This window comes from Cynocephalus volans, chromosome 7, assembly GCF_027409185.1.
Source record: "Cynocephalus volans isolate mCynVol1 chromosome 7, mCynVol1.pri, whole genome shotgun sequence".
Lineage (NCBI taxonomy): Eukaryota > Metazoa > Chordata > Mammalia > Dermoptera > Cynocephalidae > Cynocephalus > Cynocephalus volans.
This window is the reverse complement of record NC_084466.1, coordinates 32,814,537-32,839,958: the sequence shown is the minus strand read 5'-3', so window position 1 is coordinate 32,839,958 and position 25,422 is coordinate 32,814,537. Positions and strand designations below refer to the sequence as shown.

The 25,422-nt window shown below is 36.4% G+C and overlaps 1 protein-coding gene across 1 annotated transcript in view; it reads left to right on the top strand.

Moving 5' to 3' along the window:
* The first annotated feature begins 5,551 nt into the window (after positions 1–5,551).
* The window catches only part of NDFIP2 (Nedd4 family interacting protein 2), a 65,912-nt gene continuing 46,041 nt past the window's right edge, over positions 5,552–25,422 (top strand). The window contains exons 1-2 of the mRNA XM_063101524.1: positions 5,552–5,682; positions 6,389–6,950. Coding sequence (XP_062957594.1) covers positions 5,552–5,682; positions 6,389–6,950 — 693 coding nt within the window. The remainder of the gene's footprint in view (positions 5,683–6,388; positions 6,951–25,422) is intronic.

Below are 25,422 nucleotides of genomic sequence, written 5' to 3'. Positions count from 1 at the left end.
CCTCATGAACTCTCCATTTAAAGCCCTTGGAACCACATGTCTGACCACCATTATTAATCCATTCACTACAGCATAGTCTACAATCTAATCACCTCTTCAAGGCCACATCTTTCAACTACTGTGCTAGGATTTCCTACTCTCTTAACAGTTACAGTGGGGACCAAGCTACTAACACATAAAACTTGGGGGACACAATCCGTATGAATGTATTTCCTTCTTTTCTTGACAATTGGGTTCTAAGGAAGTTTCAGGAGCCTACAGTGTGCCAAATCATCTGTCTCATTCAAATAAAAAAATTAAGTTTAATTTTCTACTATATCTGCTGTATGTATGTGTGTGTGTGTGTTTGTAACATTTATGCTTTTGTTGTTAAGAGTCAGTATCTGGAGAAAGAAGATTTCAGTATGATGTTTTTACCTTTATTGTGGAAATCATGACAGTTTTCTCTGTAATCATTCTTCATAAGTAGAATTTATAGATATTTCATGAGAATTTTGCATAATATTGACAGTTAAAGTGGGATGCAGTATAAATATTTTATTTATTTTAGAATATAACTGCCAGATACAAAAGGAAATTTTTTTTTTCCATTACCTTGACTTGACTTTGGCTCTGTCAGACCACTAGTTTTTTTTCTCCTATTTAAATCTTAAGGCTAGGAAATAAGTATAAATTTCTTCTTAGTTCTGACAAGGCAGCATCTGGTAATTCATTCCATCTGATTACCATTGTCATTTTATCCTTCAGATATTGAATGTCTTTTATCTTCAGTACTGAAATCAGGCAACCTTATTATATGATGATCTTATTGTTAGTGCTGTACTATGTTGTGCATGGTGAAGCAGTGTACTGTCATCAGACTGTTTAATAAATGAGGCCTGGTTTCTGTTATGAAAGAAAGGTATTAACATATTAAGAAAATCTTGTCATGTAGGAACATTTTTCTCTCCTACTATTTTATACACACACACACACACACACACACACACAATGTTTGTCTTCTTACATGATGATCACACTTTACTCAGTCAAAGGAAACATATCATAGTAGCAATAATACCCAGTGCCAGCCCTGCTCTTCTATGATGAAAGTGATAGGCTTGCAGAGAAAAAAGGAGATAACAACATATAAAGTCCTGCCTCAGTATGGTCAAAGAAAAGCCTTCCATACTCAGGGTAAAGCAAAGATCATTTTAATAACTTATGAGCCCAATTTAAAATATGAAATCTCTAAGGCAAAATGGCTATTGATTTACTCACATTTGTTGCCCGTTACCAAAGGAAAAATGAAAATGCTAAATATAAATATTGTTAGGACTGAGAAGCAACTTATCAGAATTCAAAAATTTTCCAATTGTTGCCTGGTGATGCTTCCATATGTATATTAAATAAAGCTGATAGGAAATACTTAAATTTAAAAAAAAGTATTTTAATTTCCTATCTTATTCTCTGGTATTTTCTCCCTTTCTCTCTCCTGTTCCTTCCTCTTTTTCTCTATTTATCCTTTGTCTTTATTATATAATGACCATTTTAGCTTGTAGTATTTAAATAAACATGTGATGTCAGTTCGCTACATCAACTTGGCTAGGCTCTAGTCCCAATTATTCGATCAAATGCTAATCGAGGCATTTCTCTGAGGGTATTTTATAGATATAATTAAAGTCCAAAATTATGTGACTTTAGTAAAGAAGATTATCTTCTATAATATAAGTGGGCGCGATTCAACCAGTTAAATGTACTTAAGAGCAGAATTCAGGCTTCCCTGAGGAAGAAGAAATTCTGCCTGTAGACAACAGCTTCAGCTCCTGCCCTAGAGTTCTGGTGGTCTGTGCTGTGGATTTTGGACTTGCCTAGCCAGACCCCACAATTGTGTAAACCAGTTCCTCTCAATGAATCTCTTAATATATATCTTCTACTGATTCTGTTTCTCAAGTTGAATCTTGACTGACAAAAACATTATCTGTATTTTTAATTCTTTCAATGTACTGGAAGAAAATAAAGAGAGGGAAAGGAAGTAGACACCTGATTGTCAAACTGCTTACTTTAGATTTCTTCTCTAAAATTATAGAGCTTAGCAGATGACAGGAGTCTCAGACCAGTTAAATAAGGAACACTGTGTGAATCTAACCTGAGGTTCAAGCCTACAAACTGCTTAAAAGATCCATATACATGGCAATAGAGATAAAACTTGGGAGTAATAATTGTGCTTATTTTCACTTTCCAAAGTGAAAGGCAATAGTTTCTTGTATGTCCTAAAATATGCTTTAGAATTTAATGTCCAGAAAATGATGGCTAGTGATTTTTTATTAGGTAGAGATAGAAATCTTTAGATAGAGAATGTAATTTTACCTCTGTTTAGTCATCCTCTAGATAAATACACAAAAATCATACATGTTCCAAATACAATTAATTATTAAGATACTAACCGCCAGTAGCTACTCGGAGAAGTTCTATGTTCTATCTTCTATGTTGTAAAGGAAGTGACAAAAAACTAAAAATCACTGAAGTAGTAAGGAAAATTTAAAGCATTTGCCTATATGTGACTAAGGCCTGTGTACATGGCTCTCGGTAGGCAACAGCATGTCTACTACTCTTTAATGGGTAGGAATCTCAACAAAGAATCCTAGCCTATGTGTATGAGGGCACTTCAAAAAGTTCGTGGAAAAATGAATTAAAAGATAATATGAATCTTTCCATGAACTTCTTGAAGACCCCTAATATGCAGTTCAACATACCTGATTAGAAATAAGAGAGGATGATGGATGACAAGAAGTTAGTTTACCTCTGGAGGAAATGGCTGCTTGTGAGAAGGTGGGAGCAGTTCCCCATGAGAAGCACATCCCAGGCAAAGAAGGTCCCTATGATCTGACAGCATCACTATACAGAACAACATCAAAGTCATCCTTAGTGGGAAGGTTGTAGATACATTATGTCCACACAAGAAAATGCTAACAATGTAGGGTACTGGGGATTATTCTGGAGATGAAACATCAACCACATAAAGTGACAGTTGTAGTCATTTAACACAATTTTGATGATTGATGGAGTTTGGATGTGTTGTCCCCTCCAAAACTCATGTGGAAATTTGATCTCCAATGTGGCAGTGTTGGAAACTGATTGAGTCATGGGGGCAGATCCCTCATGAATGGATTAATGCTTTTCCTGGGGGAGGGGGGATTAATGAGTGAGTTTTTGATCTATTAGTTCCCGTGAGAGCTCGTTGCTTAAAAAGACCCTTGCACCTTCTTTCTCTCTCTTGCTTCCTCTCGCCATGTGATCTGCTTGTACCCGCCAGCTGCCTGCCACTTTCCGCCATGAGTAGAAGCAGCCCGAGGCCCGTGCCAGATGCAGCTATCCCAGAATTGTAAGCCAAATAAACCTCTTTTCCTTATAAATTACCCAGTCTGAGGTATTTCTGTTATAGCAAAACAAAACGGACTAAAACAATATTTACAATGTTCTATCATTTTATATCTCGGTACTTGCCTAGGTTGGGTTTTTCAGGAAGTAAATACTGATATTAAGTATAAGTGCACTCATAACATATAACTTGCACTCATAAGTGCAAGTGATTCATTGGGGAGTAACCTCTGTGAAAGAAAAAGGATTGGGCAGGGGGAGCCGTCACAACATGATCCAGAGCTGACAAAGTATCTGTCAGCTATACAGGTAGCTCTAAAGCAAAGTTTGCCCTTTAAAGAGGTCCAGTATCAGGCAAAAACAGCTAGAGCCTTGTGCCACTGCCTTGCTCAGACAATGGTAGGGTGCCACCCTAAAAATAGCACCACTTCAATTTGAAAGCTGAAGGGGCCGTGACAGACCTAACAACTGGAAGTTGCTGGCTAGCCACATTCTTGCCGCTGGGCAGAGTGTGCTTTCTGGAAAGAGAATTTGGGCCATTTATCTCCATCTCCATGTCTGCCACAGTGCTGAAATGTAGCACTAATAAGATTTTGGGTGACTATGAGTTTGGAGATGAAAATTGATTAGAACAGAACAAGAGGTATTAGTGAAGTGTACTAAAATTCTACTTGAGGTAGTTTATAGTGGTGTGCACCACCAATTCCTTAGGTAATTATAGTGATCACCGAAAGATCAGGGACTGAAAATATTATTGGATGTTGCTTAATTCCTCTAAAGTGGTGAAGAAGATTGTTACTCCCATTTCATTCTAAATAAGTTGCTCCTAGTGGGACAACTCACTGACTCTGCTTGTCATGGCCTATAATAAGTTACACGGGCTTAGTTGTGAAATGGGAAAAAGGAGCTCAGAATGACTCTTTTGGGGATGATGAGAAAGAACCATTATTTTATAAAGATTGAGAAGGTGATATTTAAGGAAGTCAGATTGGCTCTCTGTGAAGCATCACTATCTTTTTTATGTCTTCTGCACAAGTTTCACAGTAGTGGTGGCCAGAGATGGAAAAGAGACAAGGGCCCTTTTCTATTCCTTTCCTTTTTTAGGGTATATTATAGCATAGTGCTTAATATAGTGGAGGCTTTAGCATCTGTCACCACTTACTAATAACTTGGCATTGGACAAGTTGCTGAGCTTCTCTTTGCCTTAGTTTCTTCATCTGTTAAATGGGGATTACAATTGTGCACACTTCATGGGCTTGAGGTGAGGATGAAATAACACATGCATAGTCCCTTGCTTAGGAAGGGCTCAATTGTTAGCTGTTGTACTTCTCTTTCCTTTCTTTCTCTTCCTCCTTGTTGAAAATATGCTTTCCTGTTGAATGTTGTCACCTGCTCTGTTAGGTTAGCAAAATGTTTAAGTAACTTGAGAGCAGGGTAAAATTGAAAGAATCTGTTACTCTTACAAGATTCAGGGTGTCTGCTTTTAGTTAGGTTTCTGGTTTTCACTGTTATGGTCTCAGTGCTGTGCCGGGTATAAAAAAATGGTCTCTGTTCTGAGCAGCAGTCTATTTGAGAAAGAAATTAAATGTATAAATGACTAATGAAAACACAAGTGCATATAGAATTAAGTTTTAAATGAACCTTAAGTGATGTAGGAGTCTAATTTCATTTTGCTGACACTGACTGTGGTTTCAGTCATTGAGAGGCAATACCATTTGGGGTGATATTGCAAGAGTGAGTGCTTATACCAATAATACCAATAAAATAGCATATATTTATTGTCTTAGAATCTAAGATACATTAAGTTAGATCAAAAGAAAGCAAGTTCAAGAAAATTTAAGTATAATGATGTCATTGCCTCTATTTTAGCCTAGTAATGCTCTCTACTGCTAGATATGTCAAGATGTCAAAAATAGGAAGAGCTGATGAATGCTTTGAAAAGAGCTGTCGGGAAAACTTAAATTTTTTAGTTGATCTCTTGAATTTCTGACTTTACCATAACTTGCTATTTTAACCAGCTGATCAGGCTCATCCGGTGGCCTTCTTTATTCCAGATCTCCGTACATTTATGAGCGAAGTAAAGTGGGTGGGACTCCAGATCCCTCTCCTTCCTCCCCTTAGGAGCCTCCACTGTAAAATCATTTAGGGAAAAGGGGTTCGCCTATTTTTAAAAAGATAACTGGACCAGAACATGTGGGATTATAGTTTACTGTGTACAGAAAACAAAGTCTTTGGGCTAAAAGGTACTTCTCGCTTCCTGATCATACTCTTCTACTTGCTAGAGAAACATGCTTTGTGCCCTGTTCAAGAGATTCACACACAGTAGGTCATGAGTGGTTAACCAGACACTGAGATAGGATTAAAATTTTCCAAAGTGATTTCACACTGTTAAACCCTTCAAAATCATTGATCTCAGTATTACCATAAAATAGTCCAACCTAATTTCTTTATTTTCTTCTACATTTCTAGTGACCTAAAACTCTGAACACCTCTTTCCTTGTGAGATTTATGATATGTTTGAAGTCTGTTGAATTCTTACAACCAAGTATTCTCTTAGGACATAAAGGGAAAAAGATTTAAAAAAAGATCCCACACAGGATTTTTTAGAACAGTTAAAATACTAGATATGATACTGTAAGGGTGGATACATGTATTTGTCCAATGCCATGAATGTGCAACGCCAAGATCGAACCCTAATGTAAACTACGGACTTCGGGTGATAATGATATGTCAACGTAGGTTTCTCAGTTGCAATAAACGTACCAGTTACTCTAATGGGGGATTTGGTAACAGGAGAGGCAATGCATGAGCGGGGGCAGAGAGAATATAGGATACATTTGTACCTTCCTCTCAATTTTGCTGTGAACCTAAAACTGCTCTGAAAAAATGGTCTTTTAAAAAATCCCTTACCTCACTATGATTTTGAATGACTGTTTTAGTAATGTCCCAGAGATGGATCTCCATACGATGTCCTAGGCTGGGTGAATTATAAGAGCAAGTGTTGAGTAATTGGGTGACCTGCCCTCAGGTGTTATAGGAATGCGTCCCCTCCCACCTCAACATTCGTCTCTGTGTGGTCTGATTGTGAACTCGCTTGTGCCTGCGCGAAACCTGGGCACATAGAAAAGACCAATCAAAGACCAATCAAAGACCCTGCTTCCTTTGCCACCGCCCGCACCCGACAGGCTGACAACCTGGACAGCTCCCCGGGTCTTCTCCTACGTTTCTCCATCATCCCACGCGGCGACACCTTCCCACTCGCGGAGCAGATCGTCCGCCGGCGGACCCAGCGAGCATGCGCGACCGTTCCGAGCATGCTCAGTAGCGCGCGCGGCGCCCCGGAGCTTCTCCACCAAGACGCGACGGACGTGGAGGTCTCCGCGGCTTCTGCGGGAGCGACAGGAAGTGAAGTGGCCCCGCCGGGCGGCCCCGGCGGCAGAAACAGAAGCGGAAGGGGCCCTGCGGCTACGACGTCGTTTACGGGGGTGGCCAAAGGAGCTGAGCGCAGCGGGGACTCAACTGCTCGGAAGCCGGATCCCGAGCCGGCCAGGATGGATCTTCACCAGCAAGGGACTGGCCGTTACCAAGTGGTGAGTTCCCGGCCTCCCGCCGTGACCCCGAGGGTCCCTCTCCTCAGGTCATTCCCAGAGGGGGCGTGCTGGCTGTTTTATTTTTCCGCTCTTCTGGCCGAAAGTGCTTCCTTTACACCTCCCCTGTTGGACCCCTGCCTGTGACTCCTTCGAGTCCCTTCCCTCTCGGCCCATCCCCTCCTAGCCCCCCACCCGCCCCCCAGTAAAACTGAGATCTGTTTTATTAATCACTTTTTCTGCCATTTTCTTCTTCTCTGACTCAGTCTCTCCTGAGACATTCCAGTCGATTGTCTACTGGAAGTGAGGCAGAGTTCACATACCTGCCCGGAAGGTGATCGCCCTCAAAACGGGGGTGGGTGGGTGGGTGGGTGGGGGAAGGAGGTGTAAGCGGTGCGTAGGGTGGAATGTGGATTTGGTGAAGATGCCCTTTAGGACGTGCAGAACTGCGGACCGTCGTGTTGATCTTTCTATCTGCTCTAGTTAACCTTGTCATTTTGCCCTTTTCTATTATGTTAGTATTAAAAGTGACTATTCTTTTTTTTTTTTTTTTTTTTCTTCCCCATCCCCACTTTTTTTTCCCTCCCTGGCTGGAGGGGATACAGAGGAAGTTTTATCAGAAAATATTCTAACTTTGTTTGAAAATTTATTTTTCATTAAATATAAGGTTTTCTAACTTAACCATGTAAACCTCTGTATGTTGCAATGAATCAATGTTCAATGTCAATTTTTGTAATATATTTTTTCTTCTGTGTATTAATTCTGGTGTCATTGGAGATTCCTGTTGTAAATCCTATTTTAAAATGGATGCAACAGTAATTGTTCTGTTGCAGCTAGGTAGCATGCTGTTCTACAAACTTTCAGATGGTAATTTAGCTAAGCCTATTTACTGAGGGAGAGGAGAAAAACATTAATATGTAGTGCAGATAGCACAGTTTATAATTTGTAAAATTTTACAAATGTAGATATGTTAGTTCCAGATTTCACCTTTCAAAACTATTTCGTAAGAGTTAATTATGAACTAAGGATTTTATTAAGTGCATTTTGGCAAATATGAAGGACACTGAAAGATGAGATTCCAATGAATGAAATTTGGCATTTTTCTAAGACAAAAGCTCATGATGTTTCAATTGTCAAATAGTTTGCATACTGTAAAACCTCCAAGAGATCTATATTATTAGTTCTCTGAAAATTTATCAGTATTTATAGAGTGGCTTGGAAGATATCACTGCTAGTATGGAAGGCATTTTTCAAGTTGTTGTATACATTTTTGGTGGTTTGATTTTTTTCTTTAAAAGTCATTCTTATTTTGTAAACGTTAGCAAAAGTAAAACACAATAAATAGATATAGAATAATGTTTGTGGGACTTACTTCATTTTTTAAATCTTGTTCCTGTTTGTTTCCCTTAATGGCATGAGCTGATTTGAATTCTTTCTCTTTGGGTGCTTTTGCTTAACAGAATCAAACATGTTCTCACACACAAGTCACTACTCAACATATTTAACTGGTTTAGTTACACCTTAAAAAATTTTATTATACTGTCACATTTGCTTTCAATAGTTATGGACTAGTTGAGATTTATTAGGTTTTAAAATTCCTGCTATCATATATTGAAATTTGCTCTCTCAGTTTTAAGATGTTTTCTTTTTCTCTACAACTTTTTTTCAAAATAAATGGACAATTTCATATTTTATTACCCCTTTTTTTCAAACTACAGTTGTGTCTTTATAGACTTCGAAATGGGTAGAGACATTCCTTGAGAGCAGAGAGCAAAAATCAGTCCTAAATATGCTACCTACCTGTCCTAAAGCTACTACTCACTTTAAGTAGGTAGGACATCAGTTTGTTTTCCTGGTAAGGCAAAGTTTTAGAGAATCTTAGCACAGTTAAAATTTGGATTTTAATTTATTACTGTGTCATTACATAGCGATTTCGTCTATCCCGTGTAACACTTGGTTTTGTTGAGAATGGCCCGATTAGTAACTAAATCTAGGTATTTGCTATAGAAGTAGCTGAACTGAAGTTTCAAGTAGACTTTTTAGCTAGGGATCAATCTGCATCTTATATGGTAAATGCAACTGTTTTGTGCCTGCCTTTAGTTCAGGGTTTTGTTTTTTTTTTTTTAAACTCTGGAATGATTAATAACTTTGGTTGTTGAATATTAATGGATGACCAGTACAGGAGATAGACAACTATATTTAGGGGTGAAGTGGTATGCCATTAATTTATTACTTTAAGAGTTAAAATTTAGCTCTCCATACTGGAAAGTTAGCAGTGATGGCCAGGTCCATCGGAATGACTTACTACCCTTAACCAATGGACATTAACCTTCTTCCCTTGCATTGTTAAAACAGTTCTGAATTTTAAGTAAAGCAGTAGATAACAATGTAGAACTGCAAAAAGTCTTGATTGTTACCCTTCTAATTTCAGAAAAAGCCAAGTATAATACATAGTTTAATTTTGTTATGGGAAATTTAGTTTTGCTTGGTAGGAAACGATGTTGCCAAACGATGAAGTAATTTACTTGGCTTGCAGCTGTTGTACTATGTTTTAACTTTGACGTTCTCTATTTTAAAGGGTTATGTACCTGTACCAAGCTGACTACTGAGATTTAAAAGGTATTCTATATACAAATTAAATTGGCAGTGTTGACTGTAGCAGTAGTTTACCAAACTATACTCCAGAATGATGTTCATATGTGTTCTTGGAAGATTTAGAACATATGGTAACATATTAAAAAATAATTAGCATATTAAAATCACAAGAAATTCTTCAGTAAAGACAATGGTTTGGATGTGTTTACCTTAGCTCTTTCTGATCTTTGACCAGACGTTTTTGTTTGTTTGTTTAATTTTAAGATTATGTTGACATTTCTAAAATGTTGGTTTTCTGTGGAACACAGTTTGAAGTGTTCATACTGCAAAGGTCTGGGTGCTTTGCTGTTGTTTCTGGGGAGTTAGAGTTGCCCTTGATAAATCACCTGGGAAGAAGCCTTGACTATTAATGGTTAACAGGTTTTAAAGTCATCTGGGCTTATATTTAGGTTGTGCTGTTTGTAATTTGTGGTACCTTGGCTTAGTTACTTTCTATCTTGAAGCCGCAATATCCTCATATTAGTACCTACCACATTAGGATTATTATGAGAATTAAATAATGTAATATATGTTAATACATGTCAAACTGGTATGTGATAAATAAGTACTCTATTTGCAAAATAATAAATTAATCTGTTAATATTTCCTGGTTGCTGGCAGAAAACAGGAGACTCCCAGATCAGAGAAAAATAACATTACTCACAGCACAGTAAGCAGCATGAATGAACATCAGCACATTTGTGTAGATTTTCCTTGTTACCCATCACCCCCTGTGGGACTTGGTATCCAGGTGGACAGATGCATTAGGTTTGGGTTATAGCTGAGGAACTCAGAGCCATTTTTTTTTTTTTTTTTTAGCAAGCAGCAAATATTGTACCAAACAACAAACAAGGTAGTTCACCTCTCCTTGGGTAGGCAGTTACTTGCTGTGGTTTCCTTGATCTTCTTTGTTGCATATGTGACTTAGTACAAGAAACATCTTAGTATTGGGAAATGGAAAGTTTTGCAGACTGGCATACTCAGCAAGAATGTGTGGGGCTGTTCAGGTCCACGACAGACTGCCTCATCCAATAGTACATGTTCTGGATGAAATAATATATGGTGATATTTAGGTACAGTTGTTTCCTTTCATTTTCCATTTTAAAGGAGTATTGCAGTCTGTTACCTTATGTTGCTCTGTAGTTATTACTTTCTTTTCTTGGCTGGCCTGATTCCTTTAATTTTCACTTGTTTATCAATATTCTGTATGTTATATACTTACCATACCTCTTTTACATAATCAAGATTACTTAATTGCATAATCTAAATAATCTAAATAAATCTTGCTTGATTTCTGTTTTATCAACACTGTGAACTTTAACCTCCTTCCTCATTCCTGATACCTAGAAACTTTCTACTTCTCTTGACTTCTCTGACTTTTCTTCTTTTTGTGAACTCCTTTCGTACGTCATACTCCTTAAATGTGGCTGCTTTCCACAGCATGAAATATTGTAATGGTTTCCTTACTACTTTCTTCCTTTATCTGACAATCCTTCAGTGCATCATTTGCACTGCATGAGCCATATTTGTAGAATATAAATTTGATTTTCATTTCTTTGCTCAAAAACCTTCAGTAGCCTCTTTTTGACCCCCAAACATTTAATAACGTTCAAAATTAAAAATTTCAAATATATAGAAAAGTTGAATGAATTGTACAATTTTATTCAGTATGCAAATTGTAGGGTGTACAGTTAACAGTTTGTTATATTTTTGTATACCTGTCAATCTGTCTTATTTTTTGATGTAAGTTGCAGATATTAATGTACTTCCCTTGTAAACCATATGCTTATCATTAGCCTAGAGTATAATATTTGTTCGTGGTTCTTCGTCTTTAGAGTAAAATCAACATATAGTGAAATGCACAAATCTTACATAGCCTGTTGGATGTACTTTGACAAATGCATATACCTGTGTAACCCAAACCACTTTCTTTTTTTCCCCCTTTTTAAAATTTTTATTTATATTTATTTATTTATTATTGGTTATGAATGTTCATGAGATACAAAGCTGATTGTCACCACTGGTGCCCAAGATGTGATGGCCAGATCCATACTGGCAGCATGCCCATTACCACGAATTGCTGTTATACCCTGTCTCCCCCACCCGGTTATCCGTGACCTCCCTCCCTATCCCCCTTTCCCCCACTCCACTTTATATCCCTAGGTGTGCTCTCTCCCTCTACAAGTCCAATACACCAGCGTGGTCTGTCTTTCCTTCCTTCTTTCTCTTTTACGAGTGAGCACATGCAGTATTTATCCCTCAGTGCTTTGCTTATTTCACTAACATAAGTTTCTCCAGGTTCATCCATGTTGTCCCAAACCACTTTCAAAATATAGAGCAGGGATCAACAAACTATGGTCCATCTCCTGTTTTTGCAAATAAAGTTTTATTGGAACACAGCCATACCCATTCATTTGCAATGGCAGAGATGACTATTTGAGGCAGAGCCCATAAAACCTGAAATGTTTACTATTCTGCTTGTCTTAGTCAGTTTGGGCTGCCATTTCTCACAGTTTTGGAGGCTAGGAAATTCAATATCAAGTGGTTGGCTGATTTGGTTTTCTGATGAAGGCTCTCTTCCTGGCTCACAGATGGCCACTTTCTTGTGTCCGCACATGGTGGAGAGAGAGTTCTGGTCTCTTCCTCTTCTTATAAAGACACTAATCCTATCATGGGAATCCCATTCTTAGGACCTCATCTAAACCTAATTACTTCCCAAAGTCCCCACTTTCAAATACCATTGCTTTGGGCATTTAGGGCTTCAACGTAAGAATTTTGGGGACAAACATTCCATCTGTATCACTGCCCTTTACAGATAAAGTTTATTGATCCAATACAGAGCATTACCATCACCCTAGAAAGTTCTCTGTATGACTCTTACCAGTCAATTTCTACCCCTCAGGTGACTGTTCTGATTTTTTCATGTTAAATTAGTTTTGCCTATTCTGGAATCATACAGCATGGAGTCTACAAAGCTTCTTTTATTGAACGTGAAGTTTTTTAGATTGATCCAAGTTGTTATGTATATCAGTAGTTTATCCCTTTTTATTGTTGAATAGTTTTTCATGTATAAATTATATGAATATACTAGTTTATCTATTACTCTTTTGGTGGGTATTTGGCTTGTTTCCAGTTTGGAGCTATTATGAATAAAGCTGTTATGAATATTTATGTGCAAATCTTTTTGTGGATATATGTAATTCACTTGTGTAGAGCTACTAGGTAATAGGGTAGGTGTATGTTTAATTTTATAAGAAGCCAACAGTTTTTTCTAAAGTAGTTGTACCATTTTATGCTTCCACCATCAATATATGAATGTTTTGGTTGCTCTACAACCTTGCCAAAATTTTGGTATTGTCAATATTTTAAAATTTTAACCATTCTGGTGAGCTTATTGAATTTTTGAAGTTTAAAAATCTTGTTAGCATACAAGTTCCTTGAATGGGCCTTCAATACCTGTACAGTGTCATATCTCAGCATTCTGTTCTCTTAATTTTTATGCACTGACAGCAGGACCTACATATTATTAGTTCTCCAACCATAGTGTGTTCTCTCTTGCTTCTCTAACTTTTAATGTGTTTATTTCTAATCTGACATCCTGTACCACTCCTCTCTGGTTTGTTTGCCTCATAAAATCCTATTCTTAAATGTAAAAACTTCTTTGAATCTATAATTGGAAGAGGGAGGCAGAGAGTTTCTTGCATTTGTCATCTGCCTAAAGGCAAAGGAAAGCAGAGAATACTGTGGTATGGGAGAACCTGTTATACTGAATTATGTGTTTGTATATCTTTCTCTCTAGACCAGTGCTTTCCTCAAAGGTGCTTCAGCATTCTGTGAATGTCCAATTTTTATTTCATCTTTAAAATAGATTTTTAAACTTTTAAAAAACTGTAATTGAGGAAATTTACACTCAGATGTTTTGTGTACCAATTGGTATATGATGTTGTACACTAACACACAAGTGTGTTGTATACCAAGCTGTTGTATACAGCTTGAAGACTAGTATTATGTAAATTTGTGTTGCCAGGATTAATTGTTTTTAAACAGTCCCCAGGTCAAAGTTTCTCTTGCTACTTCTTTGTGTATTATGTTATTAACTGTAAGTATGTCATTGATTGGGTTGAGTGTAGGTCATTTTTTAAAAAAATTGTACAAATGAGTAAACTACTTCACATATGAACAATGCTGAAGCAAATGCTAGCCTTCAATTCAGCATTTGAGCAGTACAAGATCTAGTAATGGTATATATGTAGTAACAAATAAGTGTATTGGAATTATGTAATGAAAATATCATAGTTTTATAAGCTTATTTTATGTTTTGAGTGTGCTTTGTCAGATTTATGCTTAAGGTAAGCTAAAATATGAGAGCAGTCTTTAGATAAAATTATTAACTGTGAGAGAAAGGTTTTATAACTCATTTGTTCAATATGTAATAATTTATGAAGTATCTCTACCTGCCAAATTCTGTTTTAGGTGCTGATAAATAAGACAATTCTTGTCTTATAGATCATACTTTGGTGGAGAGGAGGCAGATAAGTATGTAAGCATAACTTCAGATAGTAATAGGTGCTTTGAAGAAAATAAAGCAGGCTGATGGAATAAAAAATAAATTTTATTAATAATGAAATAGCAATAATAAAACAATAATTGATTGCTATTATTATAGCAATAATAGATCAATAATTATGTCAGGAATATGCTGAGAACTTTGCTAAGTGTTTTACATATTAACACATTTAATCCTTCAGAACACATCTGTGAAGTAGATAATGTCATCATCCTCATTTTTGATGAGATAAGGTGGGTGAGAAAAATGAGACACAAAGAAGTTAAAGAATAGGCCCGTCTGTGATGGAACTGGTATTCAGACTGTGGTGTTTTAGTTTTATATTGCTGGATAACAGACTGATCCAAACACAGACATTTTATTATCTTTCAGGCTTCCATGGGTTGACTCATAAGCAGAATGGTTCTTCTGTTTCAAGTGATATTAGCTGGGACCACAGCCATTTTGGGGCTCCACTGTGATGGAACTTTTATGATGGCTCACTGACTTGACTGACAGTTGATGCTGACTGTCGTCTGGGAGCTCAGCTGGGACTTTTGGCTGGAACATCTTAGTGCTCGTCTGTGTGTCCTCTGTTTGTCTTCTTCATGTGCCCTCCCAATGTGACCTTGGCTTCTCACAGCATAGAAGGGAGAAGAAGCTGCCATTGTTTTTAAGGCCTGTGTTTCTACGTTCAGAATGTCAATTCTGCTGCTTCCTTTTCATCACAGCAATCCTAAGTCCAGCCCAGGTTCAACTGGAGAGGAAATCAATTCCATATCTCAGTGGCGGAAGGGCCTGCACATACGTGGAGGGAAGAAACTGATCATTGCCATCTTTGGAGATGATAAAATTTGACTTCTCAGTTGATAGGGATCAGGATAGTTGTGGAACTCTATCCACTTTGAAGGTGTGACAGTCAGGTTGAGACCTGATTGAAATGTGAAGATCTAGTTCCAGTTGATGAGTATTGTGGGTGTGATCATGGCCTGTGGTGGATATGATTTTGTAGGTTTAAGAAAAAGGAACAAGGCTGTGCGGCTGCAGCAAGGTGAAAGAGATGGCTTAAAGTAGAATGGGACAAAATATAGAAATCAATTGTATGTTGAATATGATAGAAGAATGGAACTACAGTTTATAATTTTTGATTTATGAAAGTGGTCAGTTCCAGCTACATAATTTGTGAGGCCCAATACCAAGTGAAAATGTAGGGCTCTGGCCTGGGCTGGGGAAGTCAATATCCCCTTCGTACAGGCCCATCCCAACCCATGGCAGAAAGACAACCCCCAAAGGATTGCAGTCTCCATGCCAGGATATGCTCATTACCTGAATCAGTAATAGGCAAGAGGTCCCAGTGGTTTGCATGGTGAGTGTGCTATTGTGATACTAGCCTGGGATGTGACTGCCCTCTGCATTGCCTTTCCCCTAGTTGCTGGGTGAGGCTGGAGAAGTTGAGCTGAACTAGGGAGGTCGCTGACTGAGAGCCCTATATGGGGAAGAAGACTGCTTGTGAACTGAGGTTCCAAGCCACTGGCACATGCTTCATTGGTCCTATTAGAATTCACTTATACAACTCAGATTCAAAAATAAAATTATTAAGAATTTCAAGACAGTGACCACAGAGCATTAAACCCCTATCATGGGGCCCTCCTAATGTGGGGTCCCATGTGACTGCAGTGATTACATGCTCACGAAGATGGCCCTGAAAGCACTGTGGGGATGGTGGTGGGGGTAGTGGTGATGGTATAGACCACGGTTAGTAAACTTTTTTTGTAAAGGACCAGATAGTACATATTTTAGACTTTGCAGGCCGTGTGGTCTTTGTTATAACTACTCAAATCTTTCTTGTGACACAACAGTATTCACGCCAAATGTGAAAACAAATGAATGTGGCTATATTCCAATAAAACTTTATTTACAAAAATAGATGCTGGGCCAGATTTGGCCTGCTGGCTGTAGTTTGCCCACTCTGATGTAGATGATATAAGGATGTACCTTATATAGGCCTGAAGTTTGGACCTGTTGAAGGATTCTTCTGAGAAATTAATTTTTTATTTCACCCAGTCTCTAAATAAATCCTTAGGAATGTGGTGATGTTGTTTTCCGTTACTTACTTGTACTTGGTAATCAGACATGTACCTAGACTGTCACTAGAACTGGGGTGGAGATGAGTGGGTAGTGGAATAGAGTATAAAACTCCCTTTCAGAATGCCAAAGACAAATTTCTCAAATCTGGTAGAATCTTCATTCTGTTTGAGTGGTCCCTTCATTGAGGCCATTCTTGACCACCCTATTTAAAATCACTATATCCCCTTCACAGTTCTTTATATCCCCATTCCCTGTTTCAGTTTTTATCCATAGTACTTATCACCATCTGATATTCTAAATGTTTTGCTTATTTATTTCGTACCTCCCTTCTTCTCCCCTGAATGTAAACCTCATGAGGGCAGAGAGATCTTTCCATACCTAGCATATGGCAGGCACTCAGTAAGCCCAGGACCAAGGTAGACTTAAAACCTTGCTTCTGTTATTTTGTTCTTATTTTTACATTTATTTTATCATTTCTGCTAAGACCTGGGCTCTCTGGTAGTGGTGATTGTTTTTTGCATTCCCTTCCAGCTTAACGTATATTCCTTAATCTGTCTCTTTCTCTCTCTCTCTCTGTCTGAATGGTGTCCCCTAGAGTCGTTCAGTGAATAGTCCATGAAGCCATAATGATCCTGCTTAGTACCTTCATTAACTGTGGAATTGTGGGTACTGCTTTAATTTTCCTCATCTGTTTTATATTGATTACTTAGCCAGCACTTTCTTTTTATTCTTTCCTTAATATCTGACCTATATCCTAAAACATTGCTTGATTGTGTGTGTATTGATAAAATATTATTTTAGATTTTTTTTTTTTTGGTGGTTGGCAGGTATGGGGATCCAAACCCTTGACCTTGATGTTATAACATCATGATCTAACCATCTGTGCTGACCACCCAGCCCTTATTTTAGAATTTTGTATGTATTCTATATGTAGGCCTGACTTGAGTTTTAATAACTATGGAATACATTCTGCTGATGTTTATTAACTGTAAGTTTACTGACAGATCATTGTAATTAAGGCTAGCCTACCTATCATGTGATTGTAAATCATCATATGTCTGTGTTTTCAGGCCATGTTGTTATGGTTTCTCTCAAAAGTTTGATAACTTAGGTGGAATTAAGGTGTGGGTAAAAATCTTGTTAAAGACATGCCAAATGCAAGTTGGGAAATGCTGCAGTGGTCCAGGATTTACTATTAGGTAATTTTAAGGTTTTGACTTGCTTACTTTTAAGATTTGTTTGAACATGAACAACTTAGTATTTTAATAGTTCAAGAATGTGCTGTGGCTTAGTTTGTCTCTGATGTTTCTCCAGAATTGCTCATAACATTATGTAAAGAAATTGTGCTGTTTGGACAGAGTCTTTGAGAATAACAAATAAACTGGAGTTTATTATGTAAAAGAATCTTTTATTGTGATTGGTGTTAACCTCTGTACTAATTTTGGGGTCTTAGGACCTGTAACCAGTTGTAAGTTTGGCTGAAGAAGTCCAGTAGTGGCAACTTTTGTAGAATATTTGTTGTTCTTACCTTGTGAAAGCTTTCATCTATATCAGATAACATTTGTGTGATTTCCCCAAAAAGGAAAGGGTCTTGAAATAACACTTGAGACTTGTTTAAGTTTTTGTTTGTAACCTTTAGAGAACAACATGAGCCCCTGCTTACCTCATCCCTTCTTAATTTGTTATTGCATTGCACACTTAGCCAAGTTTTGAGCTGTAATACTCTTGTTTTCTTGTCCTGCCCCTCTCCAACCACCACCCCAAACCATGCTCTCTCTTGCCTTCTGGCTTTTGAAAATATTATTCCTCTTTCTCTTTCCTCTAGGACTAATTTCTGTTCTTTATTCATGTCTATCTTTCGATGTTATTTTCTTCAAAAAACATTTCCTCACCTTCTGCCTCCCCATTTCCATTTCCCACTCTTCAGTTCCAAGTTCTGTGTGTTCCTTTAACATTGTACACTTACCCTGTCACCCTTATTTCATGGTGTGTATTTCCCCACTAGATTGTAAACTCAATGGGTAGTAGAGCTTAGATATGTCTTGTTTATAATAGCATACAGCATTGTCTGGGCCTATTATAGGTGCAAAATATGGGGCCGGCCTGTGGCTCACTCGGGAGAGTGCGGTGCTGATAGGTGCAAAATAAATACTTATTAAAGAAATAAATGAATGCCTTTTCTGAATGATTCCAAGTGTATCTATGGGGATGCTGGTATATTATATTTTTTAAGTGATGTGTAGTTTTACAGAGTTCTGTGTTGTAAAAGTAATAGTGTTTTATGCAGCCTATACACTGTTGATATTCTTGATGTCCATGATTAGGATATGTGCTTTGCTTTTAGAATAGTACTGATGAGTCTGTGTAGGTAAATATTTTTGTATAATCTCTCTTCTGACCAGTGGCATTTGCAAGATAGTAACCATGGTTAGATCATTTGGCCTATCCATGGAAAAGAGAAAAATAAACTGTTTCCAGATGTCATGGAAGTAGGGGAGTCCTTAATGATCATTTTCTTCAATCTTCTCATTTTATAGAAGACTGTCTGAGGGAGGTTCTGTTCAAGATTATGCAGCAAAGCTTGGAGGACAAATTTTATTATTTGTAAACATATCAGCTATGTTAAAATACATCAAAGATCCTGGGAAATACAATTTTATTATAGTTAACTTTCTTTTATTCATGGTGATGACAGACATAGGGAGCTTGGATGTTACAATGTAAGAGTCTTAGTCACTTAGCTACTGCGTGAACCCAGCTGATTATACAGAACTCACAAGTCAATAATCTTTCATTGGGCTGGATTCAGCTTGTAGGCAAGTTTCTTTACCTATCATTTTAAAAAATCAAATAGTACATGTGCACAGTTTAAAAAGTTTGAGTACTAAAAGTCAAATAATGAAAACAGCAAGTCTCCTTTTCTACCCTTTGTACTCAAGTCTTTCTCCTCAAAAGAAAACAGCCTTTAACTTTTTCAGTTGCTTTAACTCTATATTTTTAACATATGCATATTCAGCTACTTGTTGATTTATTAATTTTACTTTGCTTTCTTACATGTCCTGTTTTCCCTACCCGGATCGAGATCTCTGTAGTCCCACCTCTTGGGCTCAAATCTTGACTCCTCACAAGCATCGTGACCTTGGGCCAATTACTCTGTGCCGTAGTTTCCTCATCTATAAAGAGAGGATGGTACAGTTACCTATTTCACAGAATTATTGTGAGGATTAAATATATTAAAACAAGTTAACTTTTGGTTAAATTGGTGATTACTGTTTATATTTTATGACTATGAGAATATTGATTCATCACTGAGTCAAGTAGTGTATTTTATATAACTTAAGTGTTTCATGAAGTTGCCTAATTTTTATTTCTTTAGTTTTCTATGTATCTATTGTAATTCTTTGTATATCCTCTAGTAATTTTCTAAAATTTGCTTCTCAGATATAATTTTTGCATGGTTAAATGAATCCGTTAATAATTAGTTCCATTATTCTTTTCTTTGAAGACATTCTTCCTAGAGCTCTCCATCCTCTCTTTCTGTCTGTTCTGTTTGTTCTCTAGGCCTGATGCAGATTTTTCTTTTGCTGTGTTGCATGTCCCATTTCTTGTATCCTAAGTCTTCTCTGTTTTCGGTTTACTCTATTTTGGTGGAACATGTTTTCTAGTAGGTTCCTAAGAAAGGATATCTGGGAGGTGGAAAAAAAATGTTAAGACATTGAGTTTGTTAGCATAAGGTTCATAATCTCATTATCATTTTAATGTCTTTAATATCTATGGTGATAAACCTCTTTCTCATTCCTAATATTGGGAATTAGTTTTATTCTTTTTTCCTTGAATAGTTTAGCTATGTTTTGTTTTATTTTAATTTTTTTTTTTTTGTAAATTTTGTTGATCTTTTCAAAGAACCAGCTTTTGGCTTTGTTAAATTTCTTAGTTTTCTATTTCACTGATTTATGTTATTGCCTTACTTATTTACCATTTCCTTTTTTCTTTTATGGTGTACTTTGGTTTTTTTCTAGTTTCTAATTGTGGAACCTTTGATTTTATACTGTATTTTTTTCTAATATCAGCATTTAGAGCTGTAAGTTTCCCTCTCACCAGTACTTTCACTATGTCCTACACATTTTGAAATGTATTTTTATTATTCAGTTCAAAATGTTTTCTAATTTCTTCTGTGATTTGTTTTTTGAATGATACATTATTTAGAAATGTCTAATTTCCACTTATTTCGTATTTTCCTAGGTATCTTTTCTTTTAATTTAATTCTTCTGTGGAAAGGAACACATTCAGTATGATTTCATTTCTTTTAAATTTATTGAGACTTATTTTATGGCCTAATATGTGCATCTTGGTGATATACTGTGTGTACTTGAAAAGAATATATATTCTTCAGTTGTTGGGTACAGTGTTCTAAAATGTCTGATCAAGTTGGTTCATAATATTGTTTTGGTCTTCCATATCTACTAATTTTCATTTTTGTGTTAATCTACTAATTGCTGAGCAAGGGTTGTTAGATTAAAATCTGCTATGATAATAGAATTATCTCCCTTTAATTATTTCAATTTCTTGCTTCCTGTATTTTGATGCTCTGTTATTGTGAAATGTCCCACTTAATCTCTGGTAGTGCTCTTTGTCTTCAAGTCTATTTTATTTGATATTAATATCACCATACCAGCCTTTTCATTTTATATTTTAGCATGGCATATCTGTTTCTGTTTACATTCACCCTATCTGAGTCCCTTAAGTGTGTCTTTTGTTAATGTAGTGTGTCTTGGCTTTTAGCAGCCGCTGCCTTTTCATTGGAGTGTTTGTATTAGTGTAATTATTGTTATGTCTGGTTTATGTCTACCATTATATTGTTTTCTATTTGTCTTCTCTATTTTTTTGTTCCTCTTTTCACCTTTTTGAGTCTTTGGATCATTCAGTTTTTGAAAAGAAATGTAGTGTCCCTTTCAATATTTTTATTGCCTTGTTAGCTTTCTGTGGGTGTTCTAAGATTATAATTAACAGTAAAAGGTAAGGTACGCACAGTCATGTGTCACTAATGAAAGGGATATGTTCTGAGAAATACATCATTGGGTGAATTTGTCATTGTGCGAATGTCATAGATTGTATTTCTGCAAACCTAGGTGGTACAGCCTACTACACACCTAGGCTATATGGTATAGCCTATTGCTCCTAGGCTGTAAACCTGTACAGCATGTTACTGTACTGAATACTGTAGGCATTTGTAATGCAATAGTAAGTATTTGTGTATTTAATCATAGAAAAGGTACTCCTTGTATTAACTTGCCTCCTAGTGTTTTTGTTTTGTTTTGTTTTTCTTTCATGTTGGACCTTTTCTTTAAATTTGAGTGTTCCTTCTGTGCCTGTTTATATCCTGTAAGTTGTGTTTGTGTTTTCTTGACTTGTTTCAGTGTTGTGTTGTTTCTTGATGAGCCAGCCTTTTCATTGGTTATTTCCCAAATGTCAGTGTCTGCAATTTAGTTAGGAAGCTATGACAGTAGTTTAGGTAGAGCATAATAGTGGCATGGATTAGGGTGATGGCACTGAAGAGAAATCGATGGATGGATTCAAAGATCTGTGTCTGTGTGCATTTGTGTGTGTATTCAAATCAGTATTACAAATACTTATAAAAGTCAATTTGTGGAGAGAGGGAGGGGCAGGGTAGATTACTACTTGTGAATTTTTATTGAAAGCACCTTAAAATAGAAAAAGCCTGAATTTAGAGGCAGTAATACCTGAATTTGAATTTTGACTGTGTCCCTGTGCCAATTCAGTTCTTTCAAGTTTGTTTCATCATTTATAAAAGGAAGAATGATATCTACCTCAGATGATTGTTGTAGGGATTAAAACAGATGATATATGTAAGATGTTTTTGTTTTTTTTGTTTTAACTAACACTTATTGGGCTTTTACTATATGAGACATTATTCTAATTATTTACAGCTATTAATTTTTGTAGTCCTCTCAAAAACCCTGTGAGGAAATAGTCCTCATTTAACGTATGTTAAAAATGAGGCCCAGACAGGTCACAGAGTTAATAAGTGCTGGGGACTGGATTTTAATTGAGAAACTATAATTCCCGAGTCTACATACTTACCTCATATTTTCTTAGTCTTAGCCCAATGTATGTGATTGAACATACATTTCTGTACATAAGCTCAGAACTATTTGTGGCAGTATTATGTTATTTCTTTTATCTGTACATAATATATTCCTGCATGGTGCTTTCTATTGGCCTAGTTGAAACAAAATTACTGTATAAGGAAATAGTTTCAAATCTTAATTCATCAGTGTTTTAATTATGTTAACTAAAGGTTTCTCTCTAAAGCAAAATTCAGTCTTTCTAAAAAATAAAGTTCAAAATTTAGATTACCAGGTTTTTTCTCCACCAAAACTATTTGGTAATATGTTTTGTTATGTGTACCAGAGATAGGTTTGTTGACGATTGGAATCTGAGTACCATAAAGAGCCATCTACTCAGCTTCTCTCTGGGTAGTATTTCTGCTCTGGTTTCTTTAGAGGCACAAATTATAACTTTGTCCTGTGGATCTTTACTCCTGTTGCAAATGAATGTAGTAATGAAATTAAGTGTATAAACTTTTACCAGAAAATGCCAATTATTAAGTTTTTTAAACCTCATATAAACAACAGTGTTTTTATATTGACTAGTGTCTTTAGAAATGTGGTCTTATAGTGATCATTGTAACTTGAAAATAGATTTTATTTATATAGGAATAAAGAAATATGAACTTTCCTGAGCAGAAAGCATTGGGCCCAGATGGGTTTTCTGGTGAATTCTACTGTCTTAGTTTATTTTGTGTTGCTATAATAGAATATCACAGACTGGGTAATTTATAAGGAAAGAAATTTGTTTCTCACAGTTCTGAAGTCTGGCAAGGGCCTTTGTACTGGTAGAAGGTGGAAAGGCAAGAGACTGTAAAAGAGCAAGTGGAAGGGGGCTTGAACTCATCATTTTATGAGGAACCCACTTCCATGATAACGGCAGTGGGTTCCTCATAAAATAACATGATCACCTCTTAAAGTTTAGTCCCACTTGTTAACATTGTTGCATTGGGGGTTAAGTCCCCAACACATGAATTTTGGGGGACATGTTCAAACTATAGCATCTCCCAATAATTTAAGGAAGAAATTATTTCAGTTCTCTACAGTCTCTTCCAGAAGACTGAAGGAGAGGAATTCTAACTCATTCTATTAGGCCAGCATTACCCTAATACCAAAACCAGATAAGTCATTGTATTACAAGAAAAGAAATTTTGTAATGTAAGAAAATACTTGCAAAAGATCAATATCACTCATGAATATAGATGTAAAAATCCTCAACGAAATATTAGCAAATAGAATCCCTAATGCATAAGATGAATTTTACACCATAACCAAGTAGGATTTATCTCAGATATGCAAGGCAGGTCCAGCATTCAAATATCAATTAATGTAATCCATCACATCAACAGGCTAAAGAAAAAAAAACTCATGATCATACAGTAGATGCAGAAAAAAGATTTGGCAAAATCCAACACCCATTTTTGATGATAAAACTCTCAGCCATCCAGGAATAGAAGGGAATAGCTACTAAAAACCTGCATCAAACACCATACTTAATAGTGAGGAAGTCAAAGTTTTCCTACTGAGAACGAGAAGAATACAGGAATATCTCTTCACCACTGCTTTCAATATCTTCCCTACTGGAAGTCCTATCTGATGCAATAAGATGAGAAAGGAAATAAAATACATAGATTGAGTAGGAAGAAGTAAAACTATCTTTGTATGCAGAAGACATGCTTATGTATGTAGCAAATCTGAATGAATCAACAACAAAAAACCTGCTGGAACTAATAGGTGATTATAGCAAGGTTGCAGAATACAAGGTTAATATACAAAAGTCAATTGCCTTCCTATATACTAGCAATGAACAAGTGGAATTTGAAATTAAAAACACAATACTATTTATATTACCACCCCCATAAGAGAAGTACTAATGTATAAATCTGATAAAATATATATAAGATTTATATGAGGAAAAATGTAAGACTTTGATGAAATAAAGAACTAAATAAATGAAAATATATTCCATGTTCATGGATAGGTAGACTCAATATTGTCAAGATGCCAGTTCTTCACAACTTGATCTGTAGGTTCAATGAAATCCCAATCAAAATTCCAGCCAGTTATTTTGTGAATATTCACAAACATTCTGATGTTTATGTACAGAGGCAAAAGATGCAGAATATCCAACACAGTATTGAAATAAGAACATAGGTGGAGGACTGACACTACCTGACTTCAAGACTTACTATAAAGCTACAGCAATCAAGACAAAATGGTATCGGTGAAAAAATAGGTATATCACTGGAATGGAATAGAGAACCCTGAAACAGACCTACATAATTATAGTCATCTGGTCTTGACAAAGGAACAAAGGAGATACAAAGGAACAAGGGCGATACAATGGAGCAAAGCCAATACAATGGAGCAAAAAATAGTCTTTTCAACAAATGGTACTGGAACAACTGGACATCCACATGCAAAAAATGAACCTAGACACAAACTTTTACACCCTTACAAAAATGAACTCAAAATGAATCACAGACCTAAATGTAAAAAGCAAAACTGTAAAACTCCTAAAAAATAACAGAAAACGATCTAGAGAACCTGGGCTTGGCTATGACCTTTTATATACAATATCAAAGGCAGAATTCATGAAAGAAAGAATTAATAAGCTGGACTTCATTAAAATTAAAAATTTTTGCTCTGTGAAAGAGACTGCTAAGAGAATAAAAAGACAAGCCAGAGGCTGGGAGAAAATATTTGCAAAAGACATATCTGATAAGGGACTGTTATTCAAAATATACAAATAACTTTTAAAAGTCAACAATAAGAAAAAACAACTCTTTTAAAAAATGGGCCAAAAACCTTAACAGACACCTCACCAGAGAAGACATACAGATGGCAAATAAGCATATGAACAGATGCTCAGCATCATTCTGAAATGCAAGTTAAAGCTATGAGTTACCACTACACGTCTTAGAATGGCCCAAATCCAGAACACTTTGAACAAATGCTGGTGAGGATGTGAAACAACAGGAACTCTTATTCATTGCTGGTGGGAATGCAAAATGGTACAGCCATTCTGAAAGATAGTTTGGTGGTTTCTTATAAAACTAGACATATTCTTATCATTTGA